This window comes from Megalopta genalis, chromosome 5, assembly GCF_051020955.1.
Source record: "Megalopta genalis isolate 19385.01 chromosome 5, iyMegGena1_principal, whole genome shotgun sequence".
Classification (NCBI taxonomy): domain Eukaryota; kingdom Metazoa; phylum Arthropoda; class Insecta; order Hymenoptera; family Halictidae; genus Megalopta; species Megalopta genalis.
Genome location: NC_135017.1, coordinates 16,821,250 through 16,846,464, shown reverse-complemented (window position 1 = coordinate 16,846,464; position 25,215 = coordinate 16,821,250). Strand labels below are relative to the sequence as shown.

Genomic DNA, 25,215 nt, shown 5'->3' with positions numbered 1-25,215 from the left:
CTGCCGTTCTCACGTAGTCATAAGCAAGTAATTCATATTTTAAGCTGCAATATTTGCGTCGAAGAATACTGATTTATACGATCGTTTAGAGTTTTAGAGGTAAGTGGAAGGATCGAATGCGATTAAAAGTAAAGCAAACACTGTCTACATGCTTGTCTCCTTTATTCGGCACTTTGAGCGTTTTTTTTACTGCTTTTGTTTTTACAGTGATCGCCGTTTTAAGAGGGTCTTCCTGCTCCAGAGGATCGAGACGCGTAAAATCGTGGAACTGAAGGCGAACGTTGGGAACATTGTCAATTTTCTGCGTTCGTGGCGTATAGAAATGTACAAAACAGAATGAGACGTGAATAGTCGGTGAACATGAGAATTTGCACGGACGTCCACGGTCTAACAGCTCGGTTCCCGCTAATCCTACAAGTTTTCTTAATAAGATAGAAATAGGAGCAGAAGGACCCTTCGATCTCCGTACTCGATGCGAAATATAGTAAGTAGTCGGGGCGACTGTAACGAGCAACGGTGTAGACACAGTCTCGATTAATATTGAGCGTCGTTCTTTGCGATTATAGTCGTTGCTCGTGATAATCGCGCGACAGGGACGAAATCTGTTTGACGTTCGATCATCATCGAAAGACTAATTGCTTGTTACACAAAGTTACCCTCTAAACTGAAGGTACAGGGTTGTACATAATTCGCGTAACTCGATCATCGAATCGGAATGTGACATTTTGGAAATAACTCTGAAACGTGTTCGGAATAAGCCAACATTTAGCTATTATCGTGGAAAACAATTCAAGAAAGTAGGCTATGAAAATAGTAATTTGCTAAGAAAATTGAAATCGGTAAGTTTTGCGAGCTTTGTGTGTTACAACATTTTAAAAATTTATTGGTAGCTCTCTCTCTCTCTCTCTCTCTCATTCTTACGCTCACGCACACGCACACCCACACCCATTCACTCTCTTTCTCTGACGCGAATCAGGGAAGTTTGATTACACCCTAAAAGGGTTGCATTCGGGTATTCTTATCTCGTAATGAACGGTCCTTATGTTAAGGCAAGCCTAGATAATCGCCCGCATATCGCGGGGATACGCTTGTTTAATTAATATACAGTTTAATCCTAGGATTTGGCACGTGATTCACGGAAACACAATTTTTCTCAATTGTGTTAGAACTCGAACGAAACCGAACGAAAGTTCTTCTGTACTTGTTCTAATGCAGTACAAGATACATGTTACAAAGCTACACGCTACTGGAATTTAATTATTTAGCGCGGTAAAGGAAACGAAATCGTTAACGTTGAAACTATCGAATCGATCGGATTCTTCCGTTCACGATCGTCGATGGAACGTCCATTCGTTATTACCTAGGTTTGTTCGATCGAAATCAGCTTTCGTCGATGTTTCTTCAACGAAGAATCGGGGAGACCGTTCGATAGTTTCAGAGTTAAAGTTTGCTACGGTCGCGACTCTGTATTGGTCGATCTCAAATAGTTTACGGTAAAACCGAGATTCACACACACACACACACACACACACACACACACACACACACACACACACACACAGTGTCTTAATTAGGCTCGGAAAATCGTTTCGGTAGATTTCGGACATAAAGTCAGTTTGCAAATGGAAGTTCAAGGAGCCGATATAACAAGTATATACAAATCTTGAACCGTTACGAACTAGAGCTTTATACATTCGAACGAAAAAGTGAGCAACGAAATTAAAGAAGCGACGCTATTCGGACCACAAACACAGAGCCCGACAATCGTCTAGAAACAATTCTAGCTTATCGATTAAGTATCCCTACGAAGGGTGTTAGTCCTTCACGAGGTTGTCCTCCGTTTAAGTACTAGTAATACTGATATAGGTCTTCGACGTTCATTCCACGCTTACGATCTTCTCGTTAACAATTTCTCTGTAAAAAGAAACCGTGGGAAACATCAACGGAAACGGTACGCGGAAAATTCAGGAGGAATCTTTAGCTGCCTAACTATTTTACAATATACGATTGGACCTCGACTTTTGCAAAGAATATCAGAGCTGCTAAAAATAATAGAAAATTGACTTTCAGAGCACATTCTGCCCAACGTAACGATCGAGTGTTCGAAACTTTGGTTTCAAGATGTTTAAAAAAAAAGTCTGATTTAGCAAAAAAGTTAGGAGATCGAATGGAACGTACTTCTGGAAAATGTTATTTCTCGTTTCGGAAACCGCCTGTAGATCGTGCAAGAGGGGCTACTAGATACTCTAAGATATTTTATTTCATTTTCTTTTATATTATACTTTGTCACGTGGTATTTGAGCCGACGGAGGTTTTATCTGCGACTATATGGTGTATCTCCCTATCGTTTTACAATCGATTTACCCGGAGACCTCCGTACACGTAACTGCTACAGTAATCCTACAGACTAGACGTATAATCGGTGGAAAAATATCGTATTTTGTTGTCGGAATATCATAAATCTGCACGTAATACATTGGACGTTCTATATCCAGCAGCTTAACCTTTCCCTACGCATACGAAAATTGTTTCGACCAACGGATACCCACGACTCTTTCCCATAGCGCGTTTCCGGTGGCAACAAAGATTCGAAAACCTAGATTCGAGGATTTGTCGATCCTAAGATGCGTCTACAGACATTTGGGAATCATGGAGGATGCGAGTTTAGCAATTCGAGGAATTCAAAGTTGAGACGAGGATGGAGATTTCGAGATTCAAAGATCTATCCGGGTATTAGGGGATGCTGAGGCTACGAGGTATGGAGATTCATGGTATATGGGGATACGAGGTATAGAGTTTCGCTGGATCTCGAACCTCTTATGTCCCCAAAATTTGGACGACTGATCTACAAATTGCAACGGACATCTAGAGCGAAGGAATGCTTCTTCCCGCCGGAAACGCCGACAAGATGGCGCCGAGTATGGAAGCTCAGGCTGCTGCTTCTATCTTTCACAGCTACGTGTATCAATTTCGTATCTTTTCTCTCTCTCTCTCTCTCTCTCTCTCTCTCTCTCTCTCTCTCTCGCTCGCTCGCTTTCTCTCTCGCGTTCTCTTTGGACATCAGAAGTGGTAGCAGCGTGCACCATTCTTAACGATTTATACGACCTAATCGACTAATCTATCTCGTAGATAATTACCTAGTGCTTAATCGTGTCCCTTAAAAGGTATCATTGGCTTGTACACGACGAAACTGGCCAAAGGTCCTCGATCTATTCCGCGAATCGATCGTTCTATCTACAACGGAGCACGCGCGAACAGACGCCCGCTCCGTAATTTGTACAAAAATGAATCACCGTGTCCGAAACGTGAATGGGTTTATCGGGTTCGCGAATCAGTCTGAACAGGATCTCGACCGGGGACGAGAACTTGTACCGATCCAGGGCCGAGTCCCTTCGGGATCGCCGATCGTCGATCCGGAAAACGAATCCTTTCGCCTCCTGCTATCCATTTCCGTTCCTAGAGAATAAACTTTCTTGACTCGAAGTAGGGAGAGATCCTTCGGTTCGCGACGGACTCGCTCGGCGGATCAGCCGCGGTAGAAAAACGGGATCGACACCATGGGACCCAGGACGATCGATCCATCCTCGAGTCGTTCTGCCGCCGACTCTGCCATGATCGAAGATCGAAGGGACGCGGCATGGTTCTCTTCCAACCGAAGACACGAGCATCGGGAACCGCGACGCGACTTGGAGCACAGATTTTCCGGCGAAAACACGATCGACCGGTCGTCGATGACCGAATCTGGTGATTCGGGCACTCGCCCGATAGATTATAAGAGAGTGCGTTACAATTAAGTGCGAAGGAAGTCGTCCGTTTGCTCGCGAATCAAACGCGTTTACGCTAACGATAAGTTTACTTTACATTTACACGGTGCCTCTATTTACCGGTGACCGCAGCTGTTCGACGACGAGATTCGGCTGGAATACGAAGAAACGTGGTACTCGTAGGAAGCACGCGCTATTTCTGGTCAAGGTACTGCAGTGGAAATTTCGGACGAGTACGAAATGTCGGATGTTTCTCCGAGAATCGTCTACCGGTGGACACGCGTCGCTCGGCCGTTTCGAGGCGGCGTCTTAAAATCTTCGATAGAAAACCAGGATAACTTTCGAAAGTCGCGTAAAACGGGCAGTGGTAGAGTTGTACGATAGTTGAGGGAGGGGGTAGAAAAGGGTCGGACTCGCGCGACTGATCAGACGGGATTCGATTGTCGATTGTACGATCTTGGTTCTTCGTGGTCCTTGCTCGCGCACCTTGTCGGAACAACCACAGTGTGACATGGAAACACGCGTGCACGCGGTTGACAAAAGGTCCTCGTCGGCGAAGTTCGAAGTCCCGAGACGTTTGGCTGCCGACGTTCGCGGGTGTTTCGTACAACGGAGAGCGATCGAGTAATCGGAGACAAGCTGTTCGAGAAGACGTCGAAGATGTTCGTCGAATCGGCAGCCTTCGCGGGAAATGCAGCGAACGAAAGGTCCGGCCGAACCTTTGCGCGTACAAGATCGATCAGGGTGAAACGAGGTCACTGTGGTTGTCCCGGTTGCCATGCTAGGCAGCTTCTTCAAAACCTGCTGACCGCTTCGTCGTCGGTGACGAAGTAGTTCGAGTTCTTGACGGCCGAGCTGTACATGCTGTAGGTGGGACTACAAACGACCAATCCGGTGGTGCAGCCGCTCAGCTCCTTCTCGGTGGTGACGGATCCGTGTCGGGCGATCGACGACCTTCTGTCCTTCTTGGCCAAGGTCATCCGACAGTCCTCCGGCCGCAAGGGCATCGAAGGATACGTCGGCTGCCTGGCCAAGGTGGTTAGCGCGCGGTCGCCGGTGTCGTTGAAGCTGCGCAAACGTTTGAGACCATGATCGGAGAGAGTGTTCGAAGACCTTGGAATGCGGAGGTAATTTGCAAAACGCGCTATCGTTCTCCGTTGACTCGACGAACTCGAAAATTTCGTCCTCGAATCGCAAAATACTATGTCGTAGGAACGATGTTGCTCTGTCTCGTTAAGTGCTTCGGCTTCGGAGCATTCAAAGAGGCAGCACGGGCTACGGAGAACGCGTAATAACGCGCGTCCAGCATCATCATCTTGCAAAGCTCTAGACTAATAACTAATCGATCAAGCGAAGCTCCTAAGTTTGCCAGGCGACTTCTACGAAAGAATTTTAAACAACGCAGCATATTATTTTGCGAACAGCGGTCGATCTAATTTGCCATGTTCGAGCAAGCTTCTATCGCTACCGTGGGCCCTAGTTTCGCCGCGGCACGGACTCGTACACCGGCGATGTAGTAACATTACCGAGTTGAAAGCAATTCGTCGATATTCCAAGTGGCTCTCGAGTCCCTGCCGCGGTAAAACGCGCTACAAGAAGAAAACGAGCCGTCTATTATAGATACCTGTGATGCCTGACGATGCCCCTCTTGATCCTGCAATGCTCGTTACCGCCTTGGCCCTCCGGAGCCGTTCCATGGGTTTTGCAGGCCTCCACTCCCATGGGAACGGGAGACAGAGAGCCTGGCCCGTACGAGCCGCTGCTTTGTCTTCTGTCCAAAATGTGAACGAGCTCCACCGAGGGCGTCGGCGAGAACGTGCCCTACGAATCCATCGAACCAACGTTCCAAAAACGGCCGACCATGAACCGATCCGTTTCTCGCGATCGCCGACGACGACGAAACAAAATAATACGAACGATAAAAAAAAACAGCGGGAACTGCTGCGAGAAGGCACCTCCTAATCTCTAAGGACGGGATCACTGGGATGTCTCCATCGGTCGATCAACGATAAAAACAATAAAATGAAAATCAAACTTGTTGCAAGCGGTTTAATAAAATGATTCGAAACAACGTAACAAGGTGGAAACAAACTTAAAGTAAACGCAACGAAAACAGGACAATCGGGGGCCGGCTACGAAGACGCGACGTCCTGCACGCTCACCTGCAACGACGGTCTCCGAAGGGTGCCACCCTCCATGCCGACCAGCTTCACCCCCTTCACGTTCTTCTTGATCCCTATGGTGGTCAGCATGCTGTCGGGAGCGTTCTGGAACTCGGCGTTGCTCCTCTCGACGATGCTGATCCTCTCGTTCTCCCTGATCTTCTCGTTGCCCATAGCAGTGTCGGCCACCCTGGCGTAAGGTGGCCCGGGGGCGACGGGCGCGGCCATCGTACAGTTCATGGGGATCGCGGCCATGGTGACGGTGTTTCCCGTCGAGATCACCGGCAGCATCTGGCCGATCGAGCCTCGCAGGTTTCTCACGCCTAAAATCTGAGCTCTGGAGAGGTCGGTGGCCTGCATCGGCGCGTAGTGGGTCGGCGTGGGGATCGGCCTGGGGTGTATCGAGTTCCTCAGGGTGTGCAGATGCTGGAGGCTCTGGTTCGCCTTCTGGACCACGTTGTTCACCTTCGGGGTCCCTTTGTCGTAGCTGTCACCGCCCAGGGTGCTGTTGTCGCGGTCCGTCACGTCCTCCACGGAGTTTGTGGTCGTCCTGTCGTCGTCGTAGCTTCCGGTCCCGATCCCGTCGCAGGAGTCCATCCCCGACGTCGATTTCTGGTCACCAGAACACGGAGAGTTAGCGCAAGCCTGTCTCGCTCGGCGATCGGTGGAACGAAGCCAACCGGAAGCTAGATTTTTCCAGCAAAGACTCGCCGGATCTCGACGACCCTCCGCCTCCGCGGAGGGAATCGCGGGAATTATTCATGTGAATCGGTCGCGGAAAACATTTCAAACACTTCGAATCGGAGCGTCGATAGCCGAGCAACATATTCGAGAGGCTCCCGTTGAATATGCATCGCGGGCACGTTCCACTCACGGGCCGGGGATGTTTTGTTTGAAAAGCGACTCACATTAACGGAAGAAGTGTCCATTAAAGCAGCGCCGGAGCTGCTCTGCACCACCCCCGACTGGTCCTTCGATTTTCCGGGCGAGTAAACGCTGAGCACGTCGCAGCAACGCGGGAAATAGCCCTTCCCGAGGAGATTTCTGGTGAAGAAGCTCGTGACGAGCAGAGTGAAGAGGGCTGCCAACATGGCGCCGGTGCGGAACGGAAACTTCTGTGTCTGCGTTTCCGTGTCGTAGAACGGGTACTCGATCAGCGCCGGCACTCCTAGGCCCTTCTCGCCGCCTAAATATGCAAGCGCCAACGTAAACGATCGTGTGCGTCGAGTGCTAAACGATTACACAACGTGTTCAAACTATTATCAGCCACCGCCGAGCGCACCCTCGTGGAGCACTGGCCGGTCTCGTATCAGAATGAAAGGGCGCTTGCTCGATGGCTGTACAGTTCCTTGGCATCGCCTAGCTTCAAAACGCGGTCTTAGAATCATCTTGGTCCCGAATTTCTCGACGTTGGTGCACGAGGGTCGACGAACGCGCGCGCTCGCGATTTTGTAATCTTGTTCGCGAAGATCGTTCGAAGGCGGGACAAACGGCGACTCGACGATCGAACACTATACGATGTTCGAGACTATGAAACGAACGGAACGAGCTTACCGCAAAGACGCAAGACAACGGCGACGAAGTAGGCCGCCAGGCATCCGTAAGTGTCGACCAAGGAGGGCCAATGGACGACAGCCAGCAATTGCGGGAACAGTATCACGTAGACGAGATCGGAGCACAAGTACCTTGAAAGAAACGTCCTCGGGTTAATTACGCCGGCCCCCGGGTCCGTTTCGAATTGTGGCCGAGCAACGAACCGGGACGGTCGAAAGGCTCTACTCACGACAGATAATAAACGCTGTCCACCGTGAGGGCGATCGCGGTCGACAGTACCGTGATTACGACCATCGTGATCCTCAGTATCCAGTTCAGCTCCCTTTCGGATGCCTGCAAGCAAAACGGTTCGCTTCGGTATCTTACCCCGTCTCGCCGCGTCTCGTTTCTTTTCACAGTGTCCGACGATTTAATTGGATCGCGGCTTCGAAGCGAATCGCGGGAACAACGAGCATGGAAACATCGAACTTTTTCCGCAGCGTTGCGATACGTTCGTACGAGATTGGATCGGATTTGAATTTTAGGGGATGGTGCTGGCCAAGAATGCGGACGCTGCGAAAAACAGCGACGGCAGACTTTCGGCGAACGCGACAGCCTTTTCTTTTTGGTACTCACCTTCGGTCTGAGAGTCAGCCTGTAAACGTTTCTGGCGAACATCGAGCTGCTAGCCAATATGCCGGAATCTGCCGACGACATCACCGCTGCCGAGATCGCTCCCAACCCTGGTGACCGATTACCAAGTATAAATGCGAGGAAACAAAGCGATCTCGAGTGCTCGTAAATCTCGTTGCATTCGCTTCTTTGCGGCATATCGAATCGTTCTACCTCTATCGATCGCTGCTCCGCGTCTACTCTTTCGAGATCTTCCGGTCTGATTGAAACGTGTTCTACGAGTCGGAACACCGAGAGAGCTAATTACGTTCTCTTGGACTCGCGACTTCGCTTGAACCGACTCGACCAAATTTTTATTCGCTTCTCTTTAGACGCTTGGCGCGTTCGATATCGAATTCGAACACAGTTCGTCGAATAAATATTTATATCACGAATAGTCGGATTCTCTCGGATCCGTTTAAATTCATTCGACGACGAATCTATCCATCGATCGGTATTCATTCTTTTACAGTGACGGGCTCGTTCGATTCAATCGTAGAATCTCTTCGACCCCGGTCGAATTTCTTTCGATTCGTTCAAACATAAATCATCGTCGCATCGGGAAACGTCTTTCTCCCTTTTTCCCGGTAAAGTTTACAAATCGTTCCCGAGCTAGCAGACGCGATCGAGATAAACGAGGCACGAGAAGAACTTCTTCACTCACCGACGAAGGAGACCCACTGCGGTGTCAGATAGCGCAGCACCATGGGCATCGCAGCGTTCGGGTCGTGTGCCGCCCAACTTTTATTGAATCCGTCGACCAACGACCAGTCCGTGGCACGTGCCACCACGCCGATCAACGCCGACGGAAACGCGAGAATCATGCAGCCGGACATCGACGCTATCGACAGCGTCATCGCCATCGTGGTGCTCTTCATGCTCAAGATTCGCTGGAAGTAGCCCTGGAAGAAAGTTCGATCGCAAGGTACGTAGAAAAAACTATAAATCCTCCGGTAGCCAGAGGATAATCGTGGACGAACGAAAACAAACGCGACACGGATTGCAGATTCTTAACGACGCGGAAGAGGGTGGTTTCGCGTCTCTCATTGAACATATCTGGAAGCTGTTAGCTCGATTCGCACCTGCCACGGTATCCCGCCGAATATCAGCAACAGCATTCCGTCCACCCATTCCCCCAAGTCTTCGTTCCTAATTTCGCCGAGCCATTCGCGGGTCGCCAGGTTCTTCTCGAAGGACACGGCGGGGTGGAGAACGGAGAAGGGCGCAGCTATTCCCAAGCCGACCACGATGCAGGCCAATTGCAAGGCGTCCGTGTACGCGACCGAGTAGAGCCCGCCGAACATGGTGTACCTTCGCCAACCAACACAGGTATGTATCGCTTGCCATTGGTTCAAAAAGTTCTCGATCGGTGCTCGAAAACGCTCCGAAAACGCTCGAAAACGCTCGAAAACGACACGGTACTCACGTCACCGCGAAAACAGCGGACACGCAGACGCTGATGTTAGGATCAACCCCGGCGACCACTGCCAACGAAGTGCCGAGGGCTCTGAGGACCGCGGCGCACCAGAACAGATCGCCGCAAAGCGCTGGCAAAAACAGCAGACCTCCGACCCCGGCGCCGTATCTCTCTTGAAAAGGATCCAGCATCGTCACGTGCTCGGCCTTCCTCATCGGTCGCACGAACAGCACCGCGCCTGCGATCCAAGGTCACTCTCAGAAAGATCCGCGCACGGTTAGGCGAGTCTCCGAATCTCTCTCCTTTTGCTAAAAGCTCGTCGAAAATCAAAAATTAAGAACCAAAGGGGAAGTCCGCGATACTTCCTCGCGATGTTATCTTCGATTCAAACGACGTCTCGACGATTGAAAGAGAATCGTTGATTTATCTCTTGAAATGATTCTCCGTGCGCGTTGTTTTACAGCGAGCGTAGACCGTAAAAAGCGCGTCGCCGCGACGAAAGATCGTTTTCCCATGGAAAATGCCAATGTCTCTTCGTTACATCGTCCACTTTGCGAGATTGCGGCGCGGAGGAGGAGCGGACCGCGGACGGATCAACGGCGTTTCGATCGTTCGATCGCGCTTTTAATTCGATTTTCGAGTGGAACGCAAACTCTCTGCTGCTAATGCGTGGAACTTTCATTAATTGGAGTTCGATCGGCCTCTCGTGTCGTCCCGCGACGACATCCATCCTCCTCGCTTTTGGCAGAGGCTGACAGTTGCTGGCAAAAGGGCTCGATGCCAATTACTCGTCCCGCTCCCGCTCTCTCTCTCTCTCTTTCTCTCCCGCCCCCGCACCCCGAGTGCGGTAATCGAATGATTCATGGAACTTTCTGTTTGCCCTGCGGACAAGCGGACGCCGCGGTTCGGCCGATTATTTGAATAATTTCGAATTATTTGCCGACGGGACGGCTCCGGGAGAGCCGAAATGCCGACTCGAGGCGGTCTACGAAATTGTCCGTAGATTTCCGAAAGAAGGCGCGATTTCCGCCGCGATTCGAACGACGAACGCGTTAACGACCCAAAATGGTGTCCGTGGGCGGCCCGAGATCGATTCCCGTTAGCTCGAATAGAGAAAGGCGAGAATAAGGGAAGCCGGTCTTTCGCCTTTTCATAAAATCGTTGACACGATGCTTCTATCCGTCTCGAATCCCATTATTCGCTACCCTCCGTTCCGCAGACGCTACGTCAGCTGTTTCTAGACACGTCGTCCGCGAGCGTCGACCACGGATTCGAATCGATCGGTCTTCGATCAGCCTTCGCGGAGACGTCGCCGATAAAAGCTCTAGGACAAACGGAAAGCTGCGTCGTGCACGCTGTCCGCCAAGGATAAATTTACCTAACGTCGGACGTCCTCGGCCTTGGCAATTTCCAGCGAGACCGCGTTTCTACATCGATCTAATTGTACCCTTCCACCCCCGTCGCGCGTCGCCTCCTCCGCCGCCATGCTCATCCTTGGTGCGTGTCGGTTAAAGGGTTAAGGTTGCAATCGACGTTGATACGCGTTATCGGAAACCTTGGGCGCGAAGGACGCACCCCGAGCTGCGCGCCATTTCGCATATTCGATATTCGCGATCCGGAATCGCTGGTCCGCTCGCCCGTCGAAGCGAGATACGGCAGCTGCGTTCATTTTCTCTCCGAACAATTCGACCGACGCGGCGATGATCGAAAACGATAATCAAAAATAATACGGTAATGTTTCCCTAATTGACGCCCAAATTGTGCAGAAAAATGGACGATTTGCGAAGAGGAGATACGATTATTCGAGCCTCGCTTTTATAATAGTTGACAATCGGTAACTATAAAAACTAATACTGCAAGGCTCGAACGATCGTGTCCCCTCTTCCCAAATTGTCCATTTTCGTGTACAATCCGAGCGTCGATTAGGGAGGCTTCACCGTATTCGCAGGCTGCGGACGTTAAACATGCCACGTGCTGGAACAATAGGAGAGAGGCGTATTCATTTTTAGCAGGTGGCGTTATATATTTTGAAAGGTCATACCGAACAGCAGGCTGAGGCTGTAGCCGAAGGGCACTTGACACCAGGCCAGTCCTCTGGTAAACATGGCTTCCGCGGTCCCGTTCACGTAGGCGCCGCCGACCCACGTGGCTTCCCATGGAAAGCAGAAAACGGGTATTCGCAATTAGTCCGTCGGTCGAGCGTGTGATAATCGCTCTTTCGCGGGAAAATGTTACACCGACCCGGGTGATCCGGTGATCCGTGAAAGCCTTCGCGAATTACCGGACGTTGGATCTTTTGTGTCGGAATCGCTAAATGTTATATCGTCTTCAACCGGTTCGAAGAGGAACGCGAGTTGTCTCGCCGAGAACGATTCGAGCATCCGCTTCTTCGAAAGTCGGAGAGCGAAGCCGAGAAAGCGGTAAGAGAAGGAAACGGTGTCGAAAGAAACGTCGGTCGCGTTTATTAAATTCCGCTCGAAACGATCGTCGCGGCGAGATCGCGACAAAGCGAGGGGCTGAACGCGAAAGAGGAAAGCAACCCCCGCATCGCATCGCCTTGATCCCGTGAATCCGCCGACGAGGATGCGAAAGAGGCGATGCAAAGCCACGAGCGGATATTTCTCAAGATCGCGGTGACCGAGCGTGGCTCGGCAATCGCGTAGCGAAAACTTGTTCGAAACGCGTTCCTCCCATCGCATCGGTCCTCCCATTCATACGAGGCCATCGAGGCGGCTCGGCGCGGCGTCGGAAGAGAAGATAATTATGGCCGCGGCGTTTTTTCCCTCCCCGGCGGGGCGTTCATTAAGGTAATGGACGGACGGAAAAATGATTTTCCACCGCAGAAATAGAGCGCGGATGAATCGCAAGTTGAATCGAGTCGAGCGGAACGCGGTGCTTGTAAGCGGGACGGGTAAACGGAACGGAAGAACGAGAGGGGAGGGGGTGGAAAAAATTCGAAAAAGGAAAAACGTCGGAGAGAAAGGCGAGAGAGAAAGAGAGTGAGAGGGAGCGAGAGAGAAAGAAACAAGCGAGAAAGCAGGAATAAATGCTCGGAGCGAAGAACGGTCGAGCGAGAAATGCAATTGACGGGGCGACAAAGCGGGATTTCCCCGGTGTCCCACTGCCTGTCCCCGATAAAACTCGCGTGTGCTCTGTGCACGTTCGAGCCGAGCGGTTCGGAGCGGATGGGAGAATAGGAACGCGCCGGAAAAACTGATTCCCGCGGATTTTCTTCGTTAGCCTGGAACTCTTTCCCAACGACCCCCGCGTCGCCGGGTTCTCTAACTTAATCGTTCGACTCACGGTTCGTTTCGGCTCGGTTTTCTCCGATGGACGAGCGATCGCGTTCGTCGATTCTATTTACCGTCGATTCTTTTCTTTCCGCGCCCTCTCGATTCCTGCTCGCGTTTCTTTCGCCACCGATCCTTTCTATTCGCTCGCGATTATTCTTCCCGGATTTGTTTCTCGTAGACATTCCAAACGAACTAAATTCTCGATGCGCGCGGCGTTAGCGTTAGCGGCGAACGCGGTTAAATACGAGCAACGAACGAATAAAGAAGCCGGCAAATCGATTTCTGTAGGAGCGTTGCGATAACGTCGGCCGGCTCTAATGGACCGCAGTAATTCAAGCTTCTCGGCTCGGGTCTCGGTCTAATGCCAGCAGTCTGACGAGGCCAGTTAGGATTATCAGGAGCTCGTTCTTTCTCGAGCTTCTCGAGTTTCCTAATCCACGTAAGGAGAAACCCGCCCGATCTCGAATCGTCCAATTTAGAGGATTATCGGAGCATAATTTGGAAATTTCCCCCTCGGGATACTTGGCCACGGCCGACGAGCAACAACTAGATCCGAGTTTGCCCGACAAGGATTACCAGGCTAGAATTCTTGAATTCTGTTCCATCGCCGGGCAACGCGAGCAGCCTCGGTCTCTTTAATGAGATTTTTAATTCATTTCTGATGGGGTCTGCTAAGTAGTTTACTCTTCCGTTCCTTTCAATATCCTCCGCCCGGAACCCTCCGCTCTCCTCGATACTCTTCGCTTCGGTCTTTTTATTACTTTAATAATAACCTCGCCGAGGTTTTCAATATTTTCTGCCGCGGTCTCTTTGCTTTGCTGTTAATCGCGATTGTTCGATCCAATCTCCGACGTCCAGCTATAACATCTTGTTTACTCGAATCGATCTTGAGATATCGTTTCGTTATCCCGAATACGTCGACGGAGAGGGTTCGACAACGATTTCGAACGCAAGATGCACGATGCCGGCCGAGTATTCTTCGAATACTTTTGGTTTTCGAGACGAACGAGTTTGCAAATACAAATTGTCGCAGCACAGATATTCCCCGGGAACGAGTAGGGAACTAATCCCAAGAACGACGCCCGTCTCTCCCCTGAAATCCAGTTTCCGTCCGATTATTCTTCGCGCGAGACCGCGAAACTTTTGTATTCGCCGTTCCGTTCCGTCCCCTCGGCTCGGCTCGGCTCGCTCCACGCATTTAAATACCCGCGTCAGGGTGGTTTCACCCCCTTAACACGAATATGGGTCGCTAAAAAAAAAAAAAATAACAACGCGACGAGCATTTTCGCGTGGAACTCCGTGGAAAGTTTCATCAAACGGGGCTCGCCTGCACGCTCGGCCGACGTTCTTTGTGCGTCCAGAATGACCGGCTTCTCGAATGGCGGAACAATGGCCGGCCGCGAGTGCGTCACAATCGAAAAAAGAGGAGAACAAAAAATAGCAACGGCGTAGAGAAGGAGGAAAAAGGCTTTACGGGGTGGTACGAAAGATCGAAGCGCGATCGGCAGAAACAGATTTTGTTCGCGTACCCCGGTTCTGTCCGGCGTTGTTGGCCTGCTGGAGCGAAGAAAAAGATCAAAGGGATGGCGCGAGAGGGGCGGGGAACGGGGTTGCTCTTTGACTCACCAATTAGGGTGAAGATACCAAGAAGCGGGCCGAGGCCGCGATTCGCCAGCATCATGGCATCCTGGACTTCTCGTGCCTTTTTCCTCTTGACGGCGGCCGCCCAAATGCCGACACCCAGCACGGCCAGATAAAACACGATCACGCCGACCACCCCTATCACGTACACCCCCATCGCTGCGGCTTCACTTTTGTCCTCGTCTGGGATAACCCTGTGATCCCCTGTAACTGTAATCACCACCACTAGTTACGCCGAGCATATTTTCTTTATCCTTCCTCTCTTTCTCTCTTTTTCCTCTCTCTCTCTCCCTCTCTCTCTCTCTCTCTCTTTCATCTTTGTCTCTCTCTTTTCACACCGACTCGCGCAACGCCGTTTTCTAATTATAACACGCCGCGCTTCGAGCGGCTACGGGGGTTGTCGCGTCGAACCGTAAGCATCTCCGCTTCCGTTCCATTGTTTCGCAGGTAGAACAGGGAGGCATCGTGGAAACGTATGGTCCGCTCGTACACGCCTGGAACCTCGATTTATTTATTATATTCGCGATAGCGCCTCGATGGCGGACGCGATCGACCCTTCGCGCTCGGGGCTGTTGCAACTCCGAGTCGTTTCTCCCGCGATCCACGGTCTCTGTGGAATTTCACGCGATTAGAAATTTTAAACGGAAGAATTATAATGACCGGTACAGCTGGCTCTGCCATTTTGTAAAACTTCCAAGCAATTTTCCGTAAATAACGGCGAAAGTTTCGAGCGTCGGCAGAACCGTGAGCTTATCAATTGATTTTATAGCAACCGGGGTCTCGAATCGTAATTTTATCGCAGTCACGCCCACGTGCCTTTTATCTTTAGACCGGACAGTTCAGATAGAATTAATAAAAATAAAATCGTTCCGTTACTATTAGCCGCGACATAAATAAAACGAACGAATGAAGCTGGAAGTAAGATTATTTTAAAATTATCGCCGCGGAGGGTCGGTGGACGTCGCCTGGGATAAAATAGGATCAATGAATCGAGTACGATCCTAACTGACGCTCGGATTGTGCAGAAAAATGGACAATTTGGGAAGAGGAGATACGATTAATCACGATTAAACACGAATAATCGTGTCTCCTCCTCCCAAATTGTTCATTTTTGTGGACAATCCGAGCGTCGATTAGAGAGACATTACTGTATCGAGTATCGACCTTGGTCAATACTTGTTTCGTTGCGTGAAAACTGCCCTGTTCGCGCTGTTATCAACCCTCTGGCGGCCGTCGCGCGTCGACGCGACAGCTTGCGAAAAATTGAAAGAAAAATCGGCTTGCCACGATCGACCGGTTGGCAACGAAGAGAATCCGAATCGCTGAACGGACGAATTCTCGAATCGCTGGAAGGTGTGACCTGCAGAGTTACTTTATCATTTCCTCGGCAAGCCGATTCTCTCTCATTGTCGCCGCGGCGGAGAGCGGAGGCGATAGGATTACGTTTCCGCGTAGCTGCGAGGGATTCCCCCCGGGGGCGATTGTAATTTCCTTGGGAAGTTTAAAGGCATTGTCGATGCTCGCGCCAAAGGAGAATCGTTAATTAACAGGGTGACAACGCGACGAGGACGGGCTTGTAATTGCGCGCGTGTCTCGCGGACGAGGAGAACCGTGACGGAACCCCCGTGGCCCGAGGAACACGGCGGAATGGAAGAGGAGGACGAAAGCGAGAGATACAGAGGGACATTGGGGGAAGAGGATGGAGGTGGTTCGAGTTGCTGGAATCCGCTCGACACTAATTTTCCGGCGGGCGTAATCAGTATCGACAGAACAATCGTGATACCGCGGTTGTGTTCTTCCATCGAGGACCTCTCGTGCCGCGCGAGCGACGTTCTCGATGACTCGGCGGACACGTGAATCAACTGCGTCGACGGATCGGTACCTGGGATAATGACTGCGGACGAATCACCGGCGAGAACTGCGCCTGTTCCCTGAACGAGAACTACCCTCTGGCGAAAGCTAACCGACGCGACGCTTCGCCCTCTCAATTTTCTATCGCATAATTTTCAGTAGAGAAAATCCGAACAGTACCGCCGAATCGTTTCTCGTTCGACCCTTCGGCCCTAACGAACAATTTGTCCTTTAATAGAATCCTTGTACCGCGCGAAACGCATGCGGTCGAAATGCCGTTGAAAGAATTTGCTTTCAATTGGCCCGCGACAATCGCTCCGGGCGTGAAAGTATTGATCGCGCGGTGTCCAATAAAATTCGCTGGAGAGTTTCGGGTATCGTTTTCACCGGAGCAGGAGGAGGAGGAGAAGATTGGAGGTTGGAGGCGAGTGTTGTCCCGGCACGCTGCCACCGGGAAAAGAGTCAGCGACACTGTACCTAGAGGGAAAGAGAGAGAGAGAGAGAGAGAGAGAGAGAGCGAGAGAGCAAGGGGGCAAAAGTTAAAGCTCGGTAAACTCGTCGAGCAAAAGAGAGCTGAAGCAACCGACAGAGAGAGTGAGAGAGAGAGAGAGAGAGAAGCCGAGAGGGAAAGAGCAAGAGAGAGAGAGAGAGAGCACACGGTGAAGGAGCTAATCGACCGCGGCGGCAATTGCAGCGCGGATTAAAATTCAAGTGTGGCCCAGATATCGGACACGTTGGGTCGTCGGGTCGTCGGGTCGTGACCTCTCCGGTTCTGGTTTTCTGGTTCCGGATAGGCTGCTATACTCACGTAAAATTCAGCCGATCCTCCGCACCGCTCCTACCCCTCGGCATTATTAATTCTGTATCGGGGCCGCTCGCTTTTTCCTTTTTGCTCGTCGGCTGGGTCTGAAAAAAAAGCCGTACGCGAGAAATTAGAAAGGCTCGGGTTGTTCCCATTCGACGGGAAACTACGCCGACTATCGTCTCGATTTAATCGACCCGCCAAACTTTTCCTTTTGTTCGCTTCCCCGGATTTTCCACGTTTTCCCGCGTTTTTTCGCGTTTTTTTCGCGTTTTTTCAGAGGTGTCCGTTCGATCTCCACGCAGAGCCGATTGTCCGGCTGAAATTGCCGGCTGTTTCGATGGATCGCGGAGCACGACGATTCCGAGAGCCTCCGAGGAGGCTGTCGACCATGATGGATTGGTCGGGAGCCATCCTGGAAGTCTCGTTTTAATGTAGGTTTTAATGAAAGTTTGCACGGCAAGCTCGAGAAGCTCTTAATGTCGTATCAAAGATTTAGAACGCAAAGTTATGGGATCCTTGGACGGTCGAAACGAGCGTAGCTTCCGTCTTCCTATTCTTTTTACGTCGATCCAACAACTATTATATCTTTCGAACAGTTTTATCACCGACCCGCGGTTATTTAATCGCTTTTAATACTCGAGGCGGAGGTTATTTGCGACCGAAACGTGTTCGGTAATAAAAATCAATAGCGCTTTTGCTCTATTTTCATCGGGAGGAATCTTGATAGCCGGCTAAACGGATCGTTCCTCGATCGGATTCGGTATAAAATACCGTCTGCGGTGCATCGAATAATGTTCTTTTTTCTGTTTCTTTCAAAGCTGTTCAGAAACAATTGCGAACAGAGGAATGTTCTAGGAACCGAAATAAATTCGATGTACAGGCGTGCATAAAAATCCGAAGCCAGCAACTAGATCTGTAAAATTTAAACGAAAGATCGTCGAGTTCGGAAATAGCCTTGGGGAACGTTTATCCAGCGTTTCAACCGCGTAACTCGGCACGGGGCGATTTCCTAGACGGTTTCGTAGAAACAGCAACCGTGGAGCTCGAAATCCATTTACGACAGTTTCGCCGATGATTTCAAAGCGAACTCGTTAACATTTCGCATCGGGAAACACGTGTTTCGGGAGCCGAGGCGACGGTAGAGAGCTCGGTTTTCGGTAACTTCGAGGCAAAGTGCGCGCTTTCTGCAATCAGAGACGTTTGAAATTCGTGATTTCGCGACGACGGGACGCGTCGCCTAACTCGCGGGGAAACGTCGCCGAGCGCCTTTTTCGCGTGGGAAATGTTGCGGGGTAATCGGCGGTGTCGGATCCGGAAGAAAAAACCTTATTTATCGAAAAGCTCGGAGAACGGTGATCCCTTTCGCGTGTAAATTCGGAAAACGAGCGCGTCGAGCGAACGGTACAGCGTCGAAATAAACGCGAGAGCGAGGCCGACGCACGCCATTTTGAATAACGTTGAATAGAAATTGTGGGCCGAAAACCAGGCGAACCCGATGCGAACATGGATTTCATAAAAACAACAAACCCACAGCCATTCGATGAAAGAACTCTGCGCGAAGTTGCATTTTCCTAAACGAGTCGGAAGGGATCGAGATCTCTCTCGCGATTGTTCTGGTATATATTAATGGTAGATAAAAAAGCAAATCGAATCGCGTCGCGTTTGATCGAATCCCGTGTGTTTCATAATGTCCAAAGAGCATTTCTATGCCGTCATAAATGCATAACGTTTCGGTCGGCGCGGCGTAATAATGGCGAATCGATTGCCGGCGTATTATTCGGTCGTCGCTGTTAAAACGACTGTAAACGAAATGCTAGAGGATTATGTATGCAGCACGCGGCAGCGCTAGGCGCAAAGGTTAAAACGAATCCCATTCGAATCTGCCAGCCATCAAGATTTCCTTTTTCCACCGGGCTTCCAATCCGCCGACGATTCATCGTTCTCATTTACAAACCAATTAAAACGAGCACGACCGGTGTTTACATATTCTGCCCCAATCAGAGGCATCGCATTAAACTCTCCAAACACGGAAAACCGACAATCAATAAATTAACCCGTGCCCGCGCCGCGCCGCTGCCAATTGCCGATCGGTCCCCGCGCGAACGATCGATTCCTCGCCGATCCATCTTCGCCACGGATAAGGCGGCCCCGATTCAAATTACGCTTCCATCGGCTACGCCGGTCCAACGGCCCTTCTCAGCTCATTTCGTGATTCGCTCTTCTACAACGGTGAGATCGTTGTTTTCGCTTCGAAGTCCAAGAATCGCAGCGTCGCCAAGGCGTCGCGTCGTCGAAACCGAGCAAAAGATCTCGATGGGAATGTCTACCAGCTAATTTCTTCGCTTTCCCAGCGTTCCCAGGGGACTCGAGGGTGCTACGTTTTCATTCGATATTTATTGCTCGACCATAGAAACGTCCTCCGGCAATCCCCTCGAAAGATCTCGACGATCCGACAAACGGAGCTCCCAGAATTGCGCAAAGTGCAATCAGAATTGCAACGTTTCCTTAGCTAGAATTCGTTCGCTCGACTTTTGTCGCGCGGATTTATTCCAGCGACGGTCGGCCGCAACGAGAAATACAGAGAAACCGGAGAATACACGATAAAACTTGCGTAACGCGCGTAAACGTTTCAGGTACAATTGTCCAAGAACAAAGCGGGCGGTGGTAACAGGGGGTCGGTCGTTCGTTACTGAAATCGCTCACTAATTAAGTGTAACGAAAAAAATTAACGAGCGGAAACGACCGCGAAGACAAGAGAATAAATACCGGTGGAGGGAGCGGGCCAGAGAACCGGAACGAGATCCAGAAAGAGCGAGAGAGAGAGAAAGAGAGAGAGGAAGTAGGAGTCTCGTTATAAATTTGTAGAAAACGCGGGTGAATTGGAATGGATGAAAAGCGTTTCAGAGACCGTACACTACGAGAGCGGCTCTGAAGAGATTAAGGAGCGGTGCGGGGGTGGTTGCGGCAGGGACGAAGAAGCCGTCGAGGGTTAAATGACTCGTCCGGGGAATAAGTTTAAGGACCCGACGGTCTGTTTCCTTTCGAAGAAAATTTGCTCGCCAGGCTGCTCGATTATCGTAACATTCCTCCGCTTTTCTCCCTTCCTCTCTCTCTCTCTCTCTCTCTCTCTCTCTTTCCGGTGTTTTTCCGGGACCGGTAAAAGATATCCTCGATCGCGGATGATCTTTTGGCTCGGCGGAGACGGAACCGTCGCGGGAGGACGGGGCAAGAGCGGAGGAGGTTATTGTCTCTGTTACTTCGAGCCGGGATTGAAACGAGCGAGAAACAATCGGGTCCCTTGGAACATCGTGCCTCGGGCCGAATGCTCGATCGACGATTGGTCATTCTCTGCTGGAGGCATTCTCCTCCGTTTAGGGATTTTTCCGGCCGAGTAGGGGATTTTCGAATCGATGGCGAACGGGGCACGCGAGTCGACCGGGATGCTCGAATGCCGGATTTCGAGATCCGGCTCCGAGCAAGAGCTTTTCCAAATTCTGTTTGTCGAACGTCTGCTTTTCGAATCGACGCGGCTTTCCTCTACGAATCGAGTACTCGACGGGTTTCTCCACATTTCCTTGCTCTTCGTGGAACTTTCGCGAAACAGAGACTTTTGTTCGTTCGAACAACGAGCGTAGAATTTAACAGCGTAACGGAGATTTCATTTCGAGCTTTCTTTTCAGAAGAAAAAGAAGCGGACGTGCTCGGTTGAACAGATCCTCTTCGCCTGTTCGTAGATCGTTATTAGATCTTTCGCAAAGACTCGCTCACTCTTCTCGGTGAAAAGAAATCCCGTTTACATTTTCTCGCGACAGGAGCGCGCGGATAGCTTTTGTTTTGTTTTAAAGGAACGACCGAAGCTTTTCATTATTTATGGCCCATTGTGGCCCATAGTTGGCCCATTGCGCCGTTTCCTCCCGGAACAACGATTCGTTGATTCTTTAGCGAACGGAGCGGTATCTTTCGCGTTTTATTCATGGGGCAAGCTAGTTTCTCGCGGGCTCTTGCGGGGGGAATTCGATTCCTCTCGGGTTCCATTTTCCCGAAAGAGAGCGAACGCTTTTGTCGTTCGAGAAGTTACCTATTCCGGAGTCTATCGAAAACCGGGTGTTGCGTCCGACGGTGCTTCGATTCTTCCGTACTAAAACATCGACTCTTCCGATTGGATTTAAATTTCATCGATCCTCGTGCTCATCGACGAACCCCTCGGAATATTTCCCCCCTGCAGAGCGTAAACAAAACTACTTCCCTTTGCGAACTCGGCTCGTTGAATTCGATTCGAGACAAAGGCAATATAGCGATAAAGTTCTAGAGACAATACACCGTTCTATGTCCAATGAAAAGAAAGCACCCTAGGTCGCGCCTCGCGTCGTCTCTGTCACCACCACCACCACCACCGGATCCCCATAGGTTTACCACTGCCATTTTTAGGCGACGGTTCGCCAGATGCCAACATTTTCCTAGTTTTCAACGAGCGAACGAACGCGTCCTCGGAGGAAATCGAATCCCTTCCCCGACCACCGTGTCGTAACTCACCCCATCCCCGAGTGGATCATTAAGCCCCGCCATAAACGCCACGGTTCTTCGCAAGATTCGTCACCCTGATTTTTCAAAAATCATTTAGGACGGCCACTGCGATCTCTTCGTCCTCCAATGCGTCGCAAACATCTCGCAACGCTCGATACGAATATCGAACGTCCTCCCTTCGACGCGTTCGATAGAAAAGATCGAAAAGAGTCCGCCTAGAATCATCTCGTCGACGTTCAAGCCCCCGTTCTACAAACTCTAGGATCCTCCGCGAGCTCTCGCGATATCATTAAAAACTGCTTTCTCCGCGGACGAAATTTCCCAAAAACAATCTTCCCGAAAACCAGCGTCACCACAGAGCCCCTTTTGCCAAAGTAACGACACTCCCACCCCCGTAGCGAGACCCCGGACAGATGCGAAGCGTCGCGCGTCCTGCGTGTCCCGAGTGCCCGAAATCCAGCGGGTCGAAACACACAGGAATAGACTGTTCCGCCTCCTCTAGAACGGAGAGTCGTAGGGTAGAAGAGATGGGCGACTTACCCCCGGAAGAACACGCCTCTCACGCGAGAATCTCCATGGCGGTTCGATTCGCTGCGAGTCCGAGTGAGTCACCGTCGAACCGGGGTTGAACGGGTTTTTCTCTGGACGTGGCTAAACGGCCGCGGCGTAGCGAACCGCGAGGACGAGTCGCGGGGGGATGTTTTCGGCCGCCGGAGACGAGATGGGCGCGCGCGAACGTCCCTCTGCACCCTCGACAACCGCGAACGAGGACCGCGACGCGAGGAGACGACGATGGAGATTCTGCGAGTCGGCACGCGGACGCTATCGACGAATCGTCGACGTCTCGACCACTCGACGAACAACCCGGCAGACGTCGACGGGTGGGAGCCAGGCGTACGACTGATCCTACGCCGGACTCAGCATCCCGTGCGGCCGACACGATCTGCGCGCTGGACCGCCACCTTGCCAGGGGGTCGTGTCGCAGAGGGAGAGAGACGAGGACGGAAGCTGTTTCCGGCGGCGGGGAGCAGAGTGGATCCCCGAGAGAGAAACGAGAGAGAGGGAGAGAGAGAGAGAGAGAGTGAGAGCGGGAGCGACGATGCCGGCAGAGGGATGAAGAGGGTGAGACGAGGAGTGGGTGGAGGGGACAGCGTAGCAGAGGGGCGGGGAGGTCGAAGGGAGGCTGGAATTAGGAATGTGTGCGGAGAAGTTTCAGGGAGAGAAATTCTGAGTGTCGGGGTGGGGAGCTCTAGGGGGTGAGTTTGAGCCGGGATCGAACGGAACTGTTAACTTTTATAAATAAAAATTTGCCGTGGCACCGGACAGGCTTCGAACGTGAAATCATTGTGCTAGAATCGTGCGACGAATCCTGTTTCGACGTTTAAACTCCGATAATTTCGTAAACGCGAAGCGGCCTGCGACAATGAAGACTTCGACAACAGTCGTTCGGCGACTAATCGCAAATTTGAACAGAGTTCCCCGGCTAGGGGAACAAGGACAGAGAAGAATTCGGAAAGAGAGCGCGGAGTCGGGTTGTTGTCGGACGAGGGAGACTGCGAGAGGGTGCGCGGGCGTGAGGAGGAGATTCTGAATGAAGGCTGAGGTCAGTCCAGGAGCGTCGAGGAGAAAAACAGAGCGAGAGAAAGAGAGATGCAGAGGAAGAGAGAGAGAGAGGAGTTTTATGGATTAAGAGGTGAGTCTGGGAATGCGGGGGAGAGGGAGGGATGGTCGAGTTTGAGAACACGGGGAAGGAGACGGAGGAAAGGTTGTAAGGCTTGGGAAAATGAGTTTGGGAGCGATGGGAAGGGTTCGGTTGCGAAGTGGGAGCGTGGTCAGTCTAGGAACATAAAGGGGGTAGGGGAGATGGGAAAGGAAAATGAAAAGAGGAAGGAAGAAAATTACATTTTCGGGTTTAAGAGACGAGTCTGGGGTGGGTTTGATAGGAGAAGATAGCGAGGAGACAGCGAGTTTCGGGTTGCGAGATACAGTAGATCCTGAACGAAGATTGATTAAACCGGGAATATAAGGAAGAAACGAGAAGAAGGAGGTTCGATGGTCGATAGGGGATGGATTTCGAGAGAACGAGAAGAAAGATGCGCGCGAGATCCGGCCAGGGAAGAAGAAATAAAAATTCAGGATGAAACGAAGCAAACCTACGCGTACGTGGACGAGCAAGGACTCGGGGCGAAGGGAAAAGTTTCGAGATAGGGGTGCTAGGAACGATATACGCCGGACAACGGAATAATATTAAACGGTGGAAGTTTGCTCGAGCGCGGAAAGAAGAAACGAGGCGGGAAAGAATTGAATTAGGGATGCAGACTGGTAGAGGAGGAGTGTTGTGCCAATAGGGAGCGAGTCGTGGGATTTAAAAAGGATGCAGTCGGAGCCGGAGCAAGAGGTTATTGGCTGACGAGGGTGAATCCGTAGACCCGGGTGGAACAGAAGTAGACTTCAAGTGAAGAGCGAGGCGAGTCTAAGCACACGGAAAGGACGCGAACAGGAGTCACGGGTCTAAGGGAGACCCGCGCGTCCGCGGACGCGTTGCTGGAACCGGATTTCCTTTGACTTACTCTCTCATGAAATATCCTTTAAAAGCTGCTATCGGCACGGACCGGAGCTGTCCGATGAACGAGACAGGATCGATCTCGAGAGAAGCCTGGGAGAAACGGGGAACGCGATGGATCATGGTGTTGCGAAGACGCGGAAGCACGTGCAGATCCGGCGAAGAATTCGACGGTCGAGGTATCGAATGGTAAACTGCCTTTAAATTCTTTCGAAGGAAGGCGGCAGGACCGATGGAAAAAACGGCTACGTCCGACGAGCGAGGCGACGCGACAGCGCGAACAACGGTCCAATCAAAGAGTTACTAGACCACGATAACGGCGCGGGAGCTAAATTGAAAGATAAAGACCGAGTGCTCTAGACGAGCCAATAATATAATAGCGATGCTGATTCTTTGTTCCACCACTTAGCGACAATGAGAGCCGTCCGAAAAGAAACGACGCGACAAACGACCGGCCAACGTGGGTTTCACGGTCGATCGGCGTTACCCATTAGGAGAATGGGGGACGGAGGAAAACCAGCGACGGGAACTAGCAAAGAAATAGGTTCGCCGACGGGGCGACAGGCTGGGAACAAGGAGCACGAGGCGGCGCGGCTCGACGCAACGGTGCGATGGCGTGGCGTCACGAAGACGAAGGGGAGCCATCGTTCCAGGGAAGTTTTGAACCCGCCGCCATCGGAGGAGGTGAGAACGGGGGAGAGACAAGATAGGGGAGACTGATGACGGTTCGTGAGTGGAAATATAAGGAAAAACCAGAGTGCCGGAATTAAGGCGAACCGCGCCGAGCCGACGCCGTCGAGCTATTCTTTCGCGCCGTGTTTTCGCGGATCGGTCCGACAACGAAATTCGACGGCTTTTTCTGCAACGAAATATAGGGCGAACGTTCTGCGCGAGCCTGCGACGACGAAATCGCGGAACCAGAATCTCGGAGCCGAAACAAACGCGGAGGAACGAACGCGGAAACGGCGGTGCCGGATAAACACCTGCGAG

The 25,215-nt window shown here is 51.3% G+C and overlaps 1 protein-coding gene across 2 annotated transcripts; it reads right to left on the bottom strand.

Moving 5' to 3' along the window:
- Window positions 1-145: 145 nt before the first annotated feature.
- Window positions 146-24,507, bottom strand: LOC117227539 (high-affinity choline transporter 1). Of its 2 annotated transcripts, none has more exons than XM_076521597.1 (14): window positions 24,233-24,507; window positions 17,142-17,239; window positions 14,468-14,692; window positions 11,590-11,697; window positions 9,558-9,786; window positions 9,214-9,442; window positions 8,796-9,033; window positions 8,096-8,202; window positions 7,710-7,813; window positions 7,481-7,611; window positions 6,835-7,112; window positions 5,927-6,538; window positions 5,389-5,585; window positions 146-4,832 (listed from the first exon to the last, which is right to left on the bottom strand). In XM_076521597.1, exons 3-14 carry the CDS (start codon window positions 14,637-14,639, stop codon window positions 4,559-4,561), a joined length of 2,679 nt encoding a protein of 892 aa, XP_076377712.1. In that variant the 5' UTR covers window positions 14,640-14,692; window positions 17,142-17,239; window positions 24,233-24,507; the 3' UTR covers window positions 146-4,558. The 2 variants fall into 2 exon arrangements, with proteins under 2 accessions (XP_076377712.1, XP_033338764.2); XM_033482873.2 differs by lacking the exon at window positions 24,233-24,507 and adding an exon at window positions 22,203-22,613.
- Window positions 24,508-25,215: the final 708 nt, after the last annotated feature.

Excerpts from the sequence above, each read along its gene's own strand:
- LOC117227539 (XM_076521597.1), bottom strand. The coding sequence starts at position 14,639 with ATGGGGGTGTACGTGATAGGGGTGGTCGGCGTGATCGTGTTTTATCTG. Across the intron at positions 9,034-9,213 it reads TCGGCGGGATACCGTGGCAG|GGCTACTTCCAGCGAATCTT; the intron begins GTGCGAATCGAG and ends ACTTTCTTCCAG. Across the intron at positions 4,833-5,388 it reads GGCATCGTCAGGCATCACAG|CTTCAACGACACCGGCGACC; the intron begins GTATCTATAATA and ends ACGTTTGCGCAG.